This window comes from Saccopteryx bilineata, chromosome 4, assembly GCF_036850765.1.
Source record: "Saccopteryx bilineata isolate mSacBil1 chromosome 4, mSacBil1_pri_phased_curated, whole genome shotgun sequence".
NCBI classification, from domain to species: Eukaryota; Metazoa; Chordata; class Mammalia; order Chiroptera; family Emballonuridae; genus Saccopteryx; species Saccopteryx bilineata.
In genome coordinates this window covers 168,682,222-168,696,665 of record NC_089493.1, presented here as the reverse complement: position 1 = coordinate 168,696,665, position 14,444 = coordinate 168,682,222, and the positions used below count along the sequence as shown (strand labels likewise).

Genomic DNA, 14,444 nt, shown 5'->3' with positions numbered 1-14,444 from the left:
GAGGGTAGGAGAGATATGTATCTGAGTAGAGGTTGAGAAAGATTGAGAAAAGACAGAATTAAAGCTCCGATTTGATTTTCAAGAGTGAACCTGTTTGGGGGTCTGAGAAAATCTTTCACCTACCTAATTTCAAGTGTCAATCAAATCCATTTCTAACCAAGGTGCTTGTATGGCCAATCATTAAGCCAGAACAAACAAGTGAAAAATGCCAAACAAATCACAAGATGTGACACAATCTGAGCTCTGCTCAAGTGGCTGTTAAAAGCAAAATGAAAATGGAAACAAACAAACAAACAAACAAACCCAAAAGCCTTTTCTGTTAAAAAGACATGAATGTCAACATAATTGGGAAGTCTGTTGGAAAGGCCAAGACATAAAAATTTACAAATACATACCATCTATTTCATTCTCCACGTGATGGGCATCAGATACATGGGCCACGTAGAGGTACCCTGTGACCTCACATATGTGTGGGGCTTATAGCCACCCCCCAAAAAACCAGGCCCCAGGGGTGACTCCCTCTCCTGTTTCCCCAGGACAAAGTTCTGGAGTCAGAAGCTTCTCCCTTAATTCTCAGAGCCCTGGCTGCCTCTGCTCTCACTGCAGACACCGGGAGCTAACTGGAATCCTGGGCTCCAGGCTCTCAGAGTGAAGCTGGAAGGGACAGGATGGACGAAGACTGAATAATACGAGCTGGCCTGGGACTCATGTTACAAGTCACTGATTTGCAAACGCGTGGGACGTGCCCAGCTGTGTGGTCAGGCTGCCTGTGTTCTGGCTCTCAGATTATTCCATACCATGTGAATGAAGTTCCAGAGAATGGCTGATTAGAATATCAAATTTAGGAAGAATAAAACAATATGTATCCGCCCCTCCTCAGGTTCACTAGTATTTGACCTCTTCCTAAAAGAAACCGAAGTTCCTCAGAGCACGTCAGAAATCAGCAGGGACTGCAGGAGCCCAGACAGGTGACTTTTGACTGTGGTCTTCGCTGATTTGAAGATATATTAAAATACACATGTCAAAACTTTATCAGAAACTTAAGAAACAGACATACCATCAAATGGAAAAGTCATTTAATTCAAAAATCATACTTCCACTTGTTTTATAGAGATTGTCGCGTAAACCAACCACAGGTAAGGAAGCCAAGTTTCAGAGGCCAGTCAACAGAATCTGTACTTTCTTTATAGACATGCTTATTGACACAAAAGTACATTTTTTTAAAGCTTGAACACCGCAAAACTGTTTCACTAATAATAAGAAAAAAACTCTATTCTAATCACAAATTACTTTTTAATTACAGAATTGGATTCTACACACCAGTCAATATTCAATACTGAACTGAAGTTTAAAACAGTGCATTCTTGATGATTTAAAAAAACATTAAAGTGCCATTTTAAGTACTTTATTGATATTACATCACACAGCACTTTATAATATAATCAAAGGTAGTTCAAATTCTGAATTAAACATGCAAATATTTTCTTCTCCAAAATATGGACAAAATGTCTTTTAGAGTGCTTCTGAACACTAGCCTAGTATTAGCTATTATACATTTATAAGTTTGATCTTTGCTCAACATGACTTTTAATAAGTTAATATGGAATATAGCTGTAGACAGTAACCATTTGATAAATATGGAAAGTTTCAAAATGGCACTTAATTTACATCTCTGATCACTTTGATAGTCAGTCAACAGTCTCTCTTGCTTCTTGAATTCTCAACCTGCAAACCTTCAAGGCTGTCAAGGCTCAGCTGCGGCCAGCTTATGCGGGTTTCTATACGTGTCTGTAATTTTACACATGTCCACGTGCACTGTACATACACATAAACAAACACATACTTGTACATATAGACTTTAGAATTGTCAGATGAAGCACTTCTCACAGTACAAGGCTGACCTGGCATCTGGACACCCAGGGAGGCTGCCTGCAGGTCTGGACCACTCACACTAAGCGGTTGCTAAAGAACGGTGTAGGGCGTCTTCACCGCTCCAGGTAATTCCGACGTTTTGACGATCAATACTGATTCTTACTACACTAGAGAGAATTCTGACGGAACAGAGATTGCTCCCCATGCATGGGTCTAGGACTATGCCGAGCCTTTGCTCTCTAAAGCATTCCACCTTGAAAGATGTTTCCCTCTCACAGTGTCCCATAAAACTTCTGTAAAAATATTACTTGTGAACTTCTTTGTGATAGGGGTTTCCTTCCTCTCTTAAGAACTGTTTGTCCCTCTTTAAAAAGAAAATCCAAAGTTCTTCAGTATGGTTCACCTTTTTCTTTCTCTCTGCTCTTAGCATTACTTTATCTCCAATACTTTTCCCTCCAAGAACACAAGTGCTTCCACTAGAAGACCACATTGCAGCAAGGACTGGCCCTGAATGATGTCTGGGTTTGCTACAGGGTCTCTCTCTCTGCTCTGGGAAGCTGTTTGGTTAGACAAGTACTGTAGATGTCAAAAGGAACAAAAGCTCATCATTACTTGTTGGAGTGTTGTCACAGGCATGCTGTCGGTTTGTGCAAGGCTCACCGCTCTGCTGCTGCTCTCACTGGGGTGCTACCATTAGAGAAGTGGCTCAGCACCCGGCAGACCAGAGTGGTTGCCAAACACATCTGAGCACAAGATACATTTTTTAAACGCCAGCACAGGGTGTGTCAGAGGACACCCAGTGAACTTAACAGAGATGTGGGGCAGGGTTGTCTAGGTAATTGATGACTGGCAAATCTGCCAGAGATGATAGATAACTCCCAAGATAGGATACCTAGGACACTCCTTTTAAAGTCAGATAGCTAAGAGGCTGTTTGGTTTCTTCAGTGCTGGCTACATATTTGGGTAATATGGTTGTTCCCAAGACATTCAGTACCAGGGAAACTGTAGGTGCCAGGATGAGCACTGTTGTATCTGGCAGTGCTGTGTCTGTAATTATGGCTGGTCCAGATTTGACTCTGGAAACAGAAGCCAGAGGATGGAAAGGTACCAACGGACAGTCATGAGTAGGTGACCAAGTTATCATCAGCCGATTGTTTCTGTCTCCCTATCTCTCCATCACAGACATTTCTGGAGTCACTGTGGTCAACTTGTGGTGAGACTGGGGTTGCTGTTTTCAGGAGACGCAAATGCCATTGGGAGGTTTTTCATTTGAGCGAGTAATGGCACACTCAACCGTGGAGTCCTGTCAAACGCCCGAAATGGATTGTCACTAGCATGACTGTCCTGCTAACACCAGTCTACCAATACTTGATTGCTCATTTTCTCTTTGTCTCAAACAAAAACAAAACATACAGACAAAACAAACAAACAAACAAAAAAACAAAAACAAAACAAAACCCCTCAGCAAGAGATTGTGAATTAGAATGATGTGAAGAAGACAGTTTGGTCTAACAGAAGAAAACACATAATGGCTGTCAAAATACTAAAACAGTAACCTAAAATCAGGCTCCAAAGATAGGATACCAAGAAAGGTGGTACCACACAGGGTCTACCCCCTATATGCTTACTTTTGAAAAGAGAAGAGACTATCATCAGTCTTGCGTGAATCAAGAATGTACTTGCCTGGCTCAGGGGCCTGAAACTAGCTGTCTCCTAGTGACTTGGCATTTTGTAGACTTCTGTAAGTACCTGAAGCACTGAGACTGATCTTCATACTCAAAAAAGATTCAGGCTCTGCACACCAAGCAGTTCCCAGGGCCTCACCGAAGAAATGAGCCCCCCTGGGAAAGCTCAGGGATCTTGGTCAACAGTCTTCCACTCTGATACTTAGTTCACTCCCCTAACCTGTCCTAAAGTTCCCTATTCAAGCAGAGCGAGTTGGAGATAGGGGGCAGAGATAGTGAGGAGGGTAAAACCTATTTTTAGTCTCCCACATCCTTCCTATTTGTTGGCTTGTATTCTGAGCAGTTTCGCCAGTTCTGTAGCAAATGGGGAGCCTGGCTGGGGAAGGAAACAGAGCAGCCATCTGTCACAGACCCAGCATGGCCACAGGGACGCTGGGAAGGGATCTACCTAAAAATTCCCATTGGCAGTAGCTCCATTTCCCTCTGGCTTCAAATCAGGCCAAGTGAGGAGGGAGGGACATGCTTCCAAGTGGTCAAGCTGGGCCAATTGTCTACAGGTATGCTTCAGCGAGGGACTCCCCATGCCAGGGCCTGTGCCTTCTGCTCCTCCACGTTAGCTCTAGCTATGGTTCCAGGGGGATGGTGACATATAAAACTGTCACGTGTGCTAAGAGCGTTATGTTGCACTCCTCCTACTTGGAAAGCATAGTGGTAGTGCGCTTGTTGCCTCAGGCCCTGTGGGAAAGGTCCCATGCTGTTCAAAGTCCACAGGGAGTAGGTGCAGCCTGCTCCTATGTTCCTTTTCTTCTGGGGTTTTCAATGACAGCTTTCCTGAGTCCCATCCGGGTCTTGTCTAGTCTTAACCCTTGTTACCTGGTCCCAGCAATAGTGTCTGGATTGCTGCTGGGTGAGCTCCTGGACGACAGCTGTGTAATCCTTCAGCTCATGAACTGAGTCACAGTGACCAACTCCTATTACCATGAAAACCACCTCGAAAGCTCTAACCGCACCATCCCCATTCCTTCTTGGAGTTTTCCCCTCGTTTGGGGCTCCAGGAACTCTGAGATGCGTAGGGAGGCCACGCGCATGGTCAGGAGAAGACACTGTAGCCCACTGAGAACGGACGATCCTAAGAAGTGAGATTTTCTTAGAGCTCGGACACACACAACATTTGCAAACTGGCGTGGCCTCATTCAAAAGGTCCAAGAAGATGTGCAGAAGAGTTATATATAAGGAGTCAGCAATTATCTTATTTCTATCTGTCCTGATATCTTGGGGTACCAAGAAATACACCTGAGAAGAAAAATGAAAAAAAAAAAAACCAACAACAAACCTACAAAAAAAAAACCCTAAGCCCTGGCCCCACCTATTTATATCCTGAGCTCCATCTCACTACTGAGTAGGAGTTCTTGGATTCTTTGTCTGAAAATGCCCTTCCCATCTCCAAATCCAAAGCCCAAGGAATGCTCAAACCCACATCTGGATAAACAAGACTGAACACCATCAGTGTGGTATGCCCCCCAACAAGAGCCAGCAGAGTGCATGCAGAAATATCTTCTCCTTCTTCAAGGCCAGAGAGGGATGACTTTGCCTCTCTTCAACCTCACTTTCTGTCTCTCCCTCTTGCACACACTTGTTCAGCAATCAAAGCTTAAATGTGTGGAGCAACTAGCTTCAAAAATATAAAATATAAAACTTTGCCATATAGTATTTCAAATCACTCTATTTACAAGTTTATCTTAAAAAAAAAAGTAAAAGATACAGTAATTCAACACAATTCAAGTTTTTTCTTTTCTTCTTTAAACTTCCCTAAGGAGGAATTCCAGACGCAGGAAGAACCCTGGAGCGTGGCAAGCCCGGAGCCTGACAGTCCATCCATTCGGAGTTTGTCTGCCCAGAGTCACTCTTGCAAGGACATTCAAACGTGGAAGATTCTGGGGACTCTGTCCTGTGGAGGCCAGGTGAGTCTGCAATGTACAGGCTGAAGAGCCCCACCGAGGGCAGACTTCCAGAGGACCCAGCCCCTTGTGGACCAGGAAGCTGTCTTTTTCAGAGAGCCCATCACACCTTCCACGCCTCAAGCTGGTGGTGTCCTCCTAAATCACAATGGCTTATGATATTCATCTCATGTCTCAAAAGCCTGAGAAACAATTCCCTTTTTTTCTGAGTGGCAGTGAACATACATGTCCTTTTAAACTGTAGGCCACAGGACTAGCCTAGGAATCAGCCTGGAAAACCACCGGGACACCAGTGCTCAGCAGCCCAGGGCACTGCCAGGGGTGGCCAGTGGTGGGCTAGGGCCGGCAAGGGCAGGGGAGAAGACAGGTCAACCGGAGGCCATTGAGGGATGAATGAGTCAGGAGAGGGAGGGTGTCACCCAGCGAGAGGCAGCACATCGCCCTCTAGAAAGCAAACAGCAGTTGCATGGAAGAACAGAAATATTAAGCCTGTATGTAACTTAATCTCAAGAGGTTACTCGAGTTTGCTCCAAATATATCCTGATGCTGCTGAAATAAATCAAAAGGAAACAGTTCCCAGCTGCTATTCTGTCTGCTCTAAGCAGACCACTCTAATTTCTAGATCTTCTGTTTCAAGTTATCAAAAACCATTCAAAAGACTGCCCAAAACGGGGGAGAAAAAATATGCAAAGAGTGTGCATTATTGTTTTGGTTTGGTTTTAGACTAGGTTGGGTTGCCGGAGCTACGAGGTGATGGCAGCCCTGGGTGGCAGAGAAGTTCCCAGCTTGGGGGGAAAAGAACATGGGGTGTGTGTGTTCCCTCGCATGAGAAGACTGGACTGAATTCTGCTGATGCTGGGCCAACAGCTGTTTTAGAGATGGTGAGAGACTGGATCTTATGTAAACAGTGCTGTAAGCCCGTCCATCCTGCATGCAAACCAACAGGCCCAGCTGCCTGTAGCAGTGTGGGTCTCAAGTATGTAGAGGTGGGTAGGGTGCCTACTGTAAACAAAAGCAATGGGCCCAGCCTGGATCTCAGAGCCATTTTCCAGCCTTGCTGCTCTGGAGGACTACTTAGGTCTTACTTCCGTTATTAGAAGGCTGGGCGTTTGGGTGACTGTTGAAACAAAATGAGTGCTCCCCATGCAGGGTGCTGAGTGAGAGAAATGGCTTTGCAAGCCTTTCTCTCAGTTATCAAAATCAAATGGCCTCCCCTGCTGATTTACTTCTGTTTGTTGCAATGTCACTACATGTCAGCTGAGATGATCATGCAGATGGGTGACACCAAAGTTCACAGAAACACTCGTGTTGGCAGGTAGCAGCAGAGTTGGTCACCCTGCATTTCTCAGCGGCAAAGAGAAATGACACTGGACTCAGCAGTTGTCGTGGATACCATGGAAAGCTCAGCAGTTCTGCTGGGGCCCACGGTTAGAGGAACTCCACGTAGTTCTCAGGGATGAGGCCAGTCTTTCCGTTCAGAGTCCCCTCCAACCAGCCAGGCTCCTGAGACGGGTGAACTGCAACAGGAAGGGGGGAGAGAGTGAGAAGAGATGACGTTACAGATCAGGCAGGAGGTGGATGTGTGCTGCGCACGCACATGTGTACGTGTGGAGGAAGTTTGGAGAACGAGTGCAATTGCTCAGTAAGTTACATAATGCTAGGATTTGTTTTAACCAGAGCTTCTGAACCTTTTGTGGAATATAAGCCTTCTGATAAAGGCTATTCTGAACTTTCTTCACAGAAAACAGACACAGACATTAAAAATTCTGCATATGATTTTTTGGGTTTCACAGACTTTCTGAAGGTCCTGGTTTAAACTATAAAGAAGAGACAGATTTTAGGTTAGAGGTCATAATTATGGTGCTCCATCTGGATGTTTATCTATGTATCCATCTGTTCATCCATCCACCCATCCATCATTCCACCCACCCACGTGCCCATCTACCTGACCAATTTTTACTATGACCCAAACGGAGTGCCCACGGGAAGAGTGCTAAGAACTAACCTTTAAAGACAACTAGCTCCTAATCATGTATTTTATTTGTCTTCTAATCCTTACCTTCTGCTTCTAATTTCCTTGTGAATTCCCTCTGTGGATTTTTTTGTCTGGTTTTGTTTTTGTTTTTTGCATTTTATAGGCTTTGAAAAGCCCCCTCTCTCTGTCCTACCCATACCATTTCTTAGCTTTCTTTCCTGTTACCTAGAATTTTTGTCCCTCCTGTGTGCAAGTCTGAAAAACTGTCCTCTTCCTCTATGACAACTTTCAAAATTTTCTGCCCTGTTGGTTTTTCAATATCCAAAGAATATATACCCATTTCTGTTGCAACACAATCCATCTCGATGGAAACTACTGTGGGATTGCAAAGATTATATAAAATCTGGCTGAGTCTGCAAAGTCATCAAAAAAGGAAGGAAGAAAAAAAAGGAATCGTGGGATTTGGAGATGGGGGCTGTTCATGCTGCGAACTGGGAATATACAAATCACTCGTGGGCGAGGCAGGGCATTTGCTATTAATAGGTTGGGAAAACTCCAATTTTCTGAAATTGTTTGGAGAGAATGAATTTTTCCCTATTCCCTTCCTAAGCTAATTAAGTGACTTCCTGCGCTTGTTTTAGAAAAGCATTTCTGCCCCAACGCTACCATATAAATCTAGTTTCAGTCTGTAGGGAAAGAGGCAAGAACGGAAGCACATGGGAAGCAGAAGGACGCACACTGAGGCTTACAGAAGATCACGGCCAACCTTGTCTACATCGTGAATGTTTCTGCAGGAAAAGACAAGGTCAAACATCTGCTAGGTGGCCTTCACAATATGTACATAATTTCACATCACTAAGCTTCAGGAATGAACCAAAAGTAGCAAGGGTGCTTTGTGGATCCACGACGCCCACACAGGAGGGGCTGAGAAAGAAGTGCCTTGGAAGAACACAATTCAACTGAAAAGAAACCTGGCATCTCCCATGACCACGCTCTCCAATCCTGCCCCTAAAATACCTGCACCCTGATATCCCTGCCTCTGTCCCATCCATCCAGCGGACACTGCCAAGACCATTTCAGTTTCTGCATCTATTAAGCCAGGGGTCCCCAAACTATGGCTTGCGGACCGCATGGGGCCCCCTGAGGCCATTTACCCAGCCCCTGCCACACTTCCAGAAGGGGCACCTCTTTCATTGGTGGTCAGTGAGAGGAGCATAGTTCCCATTGAAACACTGGTCAGTTTGTTGATTTAAATTTACTTGTTCTTTATTTTAAATACTGTATTTGTTCCCGTTTTGTTTTTTTACTTTAAAATAAGATATGTGCAGTGTGCATAGGGATTTGTTCATAGTTTTTGTTATAGTCCGGCCCTCCAACGGTCTGAGGGACAGTGAACTGGCCCCCTGTGTAAAAAGTTTGGGGACCCCTGTATTAAGTGGTGGTGATAAAACTCTCTCACTCTCAGTGGGTTCTTGTGAGCCACCATGGAGAAAGCAGCCAACAGTCAGGACACAGTAAATGGTCAGTACAGGTTAGCCAGGAGGGGGCCCTGTGTCATTTGACCAGTCACGTGGACAGGTCAGCAAGAATCTCTCCTGGTGAAACCGGGGTCCTCACATGGTATCAACACCCATCTGAGCTTTGGGAAACATCAAATGCTTAGAACCAAAAACAAACAAATCAAACACAATCCCCAAAATAAAAGACCTGGAAAGAATAACCAACCAATCAAACAAAATAAAAGCCAGGAAGAGACCCCTCCCACTTTGCAGCACAGCTCCTAGCTGAGCTGTCACTCCCCTGGATGCACTGAGTCCGTGTCTTTCAGACATGTCCCCTTTCTGGCCAGCTGTTCAAACACAGCTCAGGTGTTGAGGTGGTAACATCTGCAAATATTAGACATGGAATTTGCAGAGTAAGGGAAGGATCAGAGGTGACAAAAGAGGTCCCCCTAATTAGAAAACAAGATGTGTCCAGGGTGCTACAGGGGACAATATAGCCTTTAAGTTAGATTGCTGACTCACTGGAGTCAGGCTACTAAGGCATGGCACTTACCCGGATGCTTATTAAACTGCAGATTCCTAGGCCCTGTGGCATATCAGTTCAAGCAGAAGGGCAAGGAGTGGGGCCAAGGGATCTACATTTTAACTCATTCCCAGAAAGTTAAGGGTTATGTTTTCTGTGCCAAAATGCCTCTGTAACAAGGGTGGAGATAAGAACTGAAATGCAGGATCTCATTAACTGAGAAAGGAGAGAGGCAGCACCAGATCCCTGCCCCACCCCCAGCTTTCTGTTCTTTTTCCTTTGTTTCTTTGCCTCATACTTCAAGGCTTACTTGAAGCCCCACCTCCTCCATAAATGTGGTCGTGGAGTCCGGCCTATCTGCTCCCTCCTTTCTCAGGCTCCTGGAATGCTCAGAGCACATGCCACATGTTATTCACACATCCCATTAATGCTGCTCAACTGTGTTAAGCTTTGCTTTCCCAACTAGTATTCTATCACTTGACATCCTTCATTCTTCCCCTTTGGTGAATGAAAATAACAGAAGCTAACACCTAGAAATGGTGTAACACCTGGGAAACAGTCATGGGCTCACAGCTTTAGATACATATAGACTCATTTGATGCTAGAGATCCTAGCTTATACTATTAATATCTTTACTTAACAGATAAGAAAATTAAGGTTCAGAGAGGTATATTCATTTGTGCAGGGTCACAGTGGTAGAACCACAATTTGAACCCAGCATGTTTGACTCCAGAGCGCTAGCCCTTTCCTGCTACATTATACTAAACCTCTGTTCAGCCACAGGGTGAGATCCTTTGAGGAGAAGAAACAATTGAACACACACTCATTGGAGGGCCTTTTGCTAAGAGCTTGGGCTGCATCACCTACTTTCATTTTCAGAATGACTATAGAGTTGGTTCTGTTATAATCCTCATTTTACTGATGAGAAACTGAGGCTCAGAGAGGTTAAGCCTCTTGCCCAAAATTACACAGCTGGTAGAAGACGGAGGTGGATCCAAACCCAGGACATCTGATGCCAGAATCTGCGGTCTTCACCGTGACCACTTTCACCTAGCCCAATGGTTTGGACCTCAAAGATGCTCCTAAGTACTTGTTGGGCTGAACTGCGCCAACGTCCAACCTTCTGAATTGCACCCGTGTCCAAAGTGCTATATAAACACACAAGATACTGTAGAGAGAGGCCCGGGCAGCTCTCCAACCCAGCCAGCATATAATAAATATAAGCTGCTGCTGACACAGGCGTGCTTCCTGCCAACCACTTTCTCTCCGCTCTGTCCATATGCACAGCACACGCCCCTGTATACACAACTCATGCTCTCTCCCTCCGCTCACTGTGGACAAGGAGCAAGCATGCGGCTAAGATCTCTCGTGGCCGGCTGCCCCAAGGGGGAAGACGCACTGGCTGGTGGAGGCACAGACCCCCGTGCAGTCTGCATGCACTGACTCGTTTCACAAGCGGTCAATAAGCACCTACCATGTGCCAGACAGTGTGTTAAGTCCTTGTACATAGTACAGAGCAGGCAGACAAAACGCCGCTCTCAGGGAGGGACGAGTTATAATAAACAAGCACATACTTTTGGGTAGAGATGAGGGGAGAGACAGAGACTGGGATAAGGATGTGGGTAGGTGGGTAGGGAGGAGCTCAACAAGCTGAAACCTAAAGGATACAAGTGCAAAGGCCTGATGATGGGAGGAAACTTTGTGTGATTTAAGAACAGTTGTCTGCAATTTTTCTTAAGGTGTCAGAGAGTAAATGTGAGTCTCAACTCAACCCTGCCACTGCTGTGCCAGATGCCGAAAGATAATATGTAAACAAGGAGGCGTGGGTGGCTGTGTCCCAGCAAGGCTTTATTTACAAAAACCAGCGGTGGGCTGGGTTTGATGGGCAGGTCACGGTCTGCTGACCCTACTTGAGGACATGAAGAAGGCCTATGAGGGTGCAGCATACGGAGGGGGTGTAACAGGTGGCCAGACAGGCAGGAGCTAGACTTGAAGGTCCTCGTCAATAATTCCAAGAGCAATGGGAGCCACTGGAGTATTTTAAGCAGGAGAATAACATGATGTGATTTCCATTTTTCAAAGGTCACTCTGGCTGCTATGTAGAGAATGGTTATCTCTAATGTGTAGAGAGGGCAAGAGTGAATGTGACAAGGCCAGTTAGGCAGCTGGCGGAAAAACCTGGTGAGATATGGAGGTGGCCTGAGCTTGGGTTTGGGTTTGGCAGCAGAGAGGGCTGGGGAGGCCAAAGACCCCACAGATGAACCCTCTGTCACTCCACTGCCTGGGCAGCTCACGGCCCCTGGTGGGGACATTCTCTAGCAGTGAAGGAGACCTGAGACAACCCTGCCTTGTACTCACGTTGCACTCTGGGAATGAACGGCCCCAGTCCATCTCACATCTTGATAAAGGTATCCCAAGAACTCAATGTTAGTGAACGCCATGTGAATTTTCCAGGTAGTGCTAATCACATAGCTTAGATGACTAAGTTCCTGAGAACACGAGTTATTTCTCTTTCCAGTTACTGTCTGAGAGGCCTGCTCTTGGTGAAGTGGACAGTTTCCTAGTAGATTGGCAAGAGCCGACACTGGAGTTATTTCTGAGTATTTCACATCCACTCCCTACTGCACAAAGTCCAAACGCTGACTGAGCAGCCACTCCAGATGTGCAGCATGGGCCCCGGCAATCCACAGGCCAGGAGGTTAATTGTTACGAAACACCAGACTTTCCCCTCTTCCTCCTCCTTATTTATAATTCTTGAGCCTGAAAACACACACACTCTAACCCTGTCATTAGGAAACTTTCTTCAAATTGGTCTGAAGATTTCATCTGACAGACACAGAGCATTCAACTTACACAGCCCCTACCTAATGTCTCCAGCAATATACCAACAAGGGACAGAACAAAGAAAGAGCTCTCCCAATCTAACTGTAAATAGCTTTTTCCTTCTCTAATACCTGACCTCCCCAATAGAGGTGAAGGGAAGAGGAAAAGAGGATATGTAGCATTTTCTAGAAATCGGACAAAATTGTTATCCACTAAACCAGTCTTTATGGTGGATTCGTGTTTTTTCAGATCCTTCTTCGACTGTAGCTCAATCAGCACTGAAAGGTGTGTTCTTCTGGGTTTAATTTGTCCTTTTGCTCTTCAGGGAATTTGAAAGGTCACTGGCGTTGACGATTAAAAACAAGCCAGTGTTAATGAACTCTGCCATGACTCCCAGAGACCACAGGAAGGCATGGGTAATGCCCCCGACTCGACTCGTTAAGCCAAACCCCTCTCTGGCTCTCATTCGTCAGCACAGGACTCATGCTGATCACCGTGCTGTGGGGTGGGAGGAGTCATAGAACCTGCAAGGCAGAGCACCCTGCTGGGAAGGAAAGGGCTGGGCAGTTAAAAATACCTAGATACTTTTTTGTTCCTTTTTGTAGTTAGTTACTTAAATTACTTCAAAAAGGAGACTCAAAAACAAAAGGTGGTTATATAAAATGATGCAACCCCTTTAAACAGAATCCTGTATGCAGCCCACTCTGGGCTGTCTGCTGTGGAAACCATGTCATGGTATGGCTGGGCTGTGACTCCCTCACATGGGCCAATTCGAGGGACACTCGCCAATGTCATGGCTTGGACTGCCTCTGGGGGACCATTTTATCTGCAGATCTGTGGGGCCCAAAAGCTCCAGCTGCTCACAGGAGAAGTGGCTGGACTGGCTGGCTGTGTGCTTTGACTTGTAAAGGGCCCAAATGAAAATGGAGCAAACATTTAAGGACAGTGCTTTTGGGGCTCTGAGAACCATCACAGAGGACACAGGCGCAGCAGGCCACAGGCAGTTAGAAGCTCACACCCAGCCCTGCTGGCTTAGGGTCCACTGAGTGTGACCTGGGCAGCCCCATGCCTGGCCCCGATGCTCTGTAACCAGTTTCCCGTTCTTTCTATAGATGCATGACCAGCATTTCTGCCACAACAAATCAACAAATGCAGGGGCTGCACGTACCAAGGCGGCCCCTTGGCGTGTGGTCCCCAGGAGTCCAACTCGGATCTGGCCTGGACCTCGAGGCCCTTACACATAGCCAGGGCCCGGAGAGTCAAGGTGCATCACCTACTGCCCAGTTAAGAGACAGGCTTGGGTCCTATTAGCTGAAAAGGAAAGACTGTCACTATGAACTATGATAGCGTCAGGGTCTTTGTCTAAGATGGATGTAATTAACAAAGATGATAATCACAATAACATATTGAATGCTCAATGCATGTTTGTTTTGTTTTGTTTTTTGTATTTTTTTCTGAAGCAAGAAGCAGGGAGGCAGACAGACAGACTCCCACATGCACCGACCGGGATACACCCGGCATACCCACTAGGGGGTGATGCTCTGCCCATCTGGGGGTGTTGCTCCATTGCAACCAGAGCCACTCTAGCGCCTGAGGCAGAGGCCATGGAGCTATCCTCAGCACCCGGGGCAACTTTGCTCCAATGGAGCCTTGGCTGCCGGAGGGGAAGAGAGAGACAGAGAGGAAGGAGAGGGGGAGGGGTGGAGAAGTAGATAGGCGGCTCTCCTGTGTGCCCTGGCCGGAAATAGAACCCGGGACTTCCACATGCCAGGCTGATGCTCTACCCTGAGCCAACCAGCCAGGGCCCCAGTGAATGTTTTAAACCCATGATGTGCACTATCGCAGTTTTCTCTCACAACCTTCTGTTATCTGCTTGAGGTCACAAAGGAGCAAGTGATCAAGCCAGGACTTGTGCTTTAGCAGCCTGCATCTAGAGTTACATGTCCTCCAGCATGATGTGGGGCCTCAGCTGCTCTGTATTTCTGGGTCTCAGGCAGGTGGTAGGAGGTGTGGTCCAGGCCAGGGTGGGCTGCCAGGCCATGATGGTGAAGCGTTTGGGCAACACACATCCTGCCCAGGAACTGTGCTCCCACCCACCTGAGGTGA

General features: G+C 46.2%; 1 protein-coding gene across 2 annotated transcripts in view; it reads right to left on the bottom strand.

Annotated features, from left to right (window-relative positions):
- Positions 1-1,059: 1,059 nt before the first annotated feature.
- Positions 1,060-14,444, bottom strand: part of ARHGAP26 (Rho GTPase activating protein 26) — a 488,882-nt gene continuing 475,497 nt past the window's right edge. For both annotated transcript variants that reach the window (XM_066272835.1, XM_066272836.1), the window contains one exon: positions 1,060-7,032. In XM_066272835.1, coding sequence (XP_066128932.1) covers positions 6,944-7,032 — 89 coding nt within the window. In that variant the 3' untranslated portion in view covers positions 1,060-6,943. The remainder of the gene's footprint in view (positions 7,033-14,444) is intronic.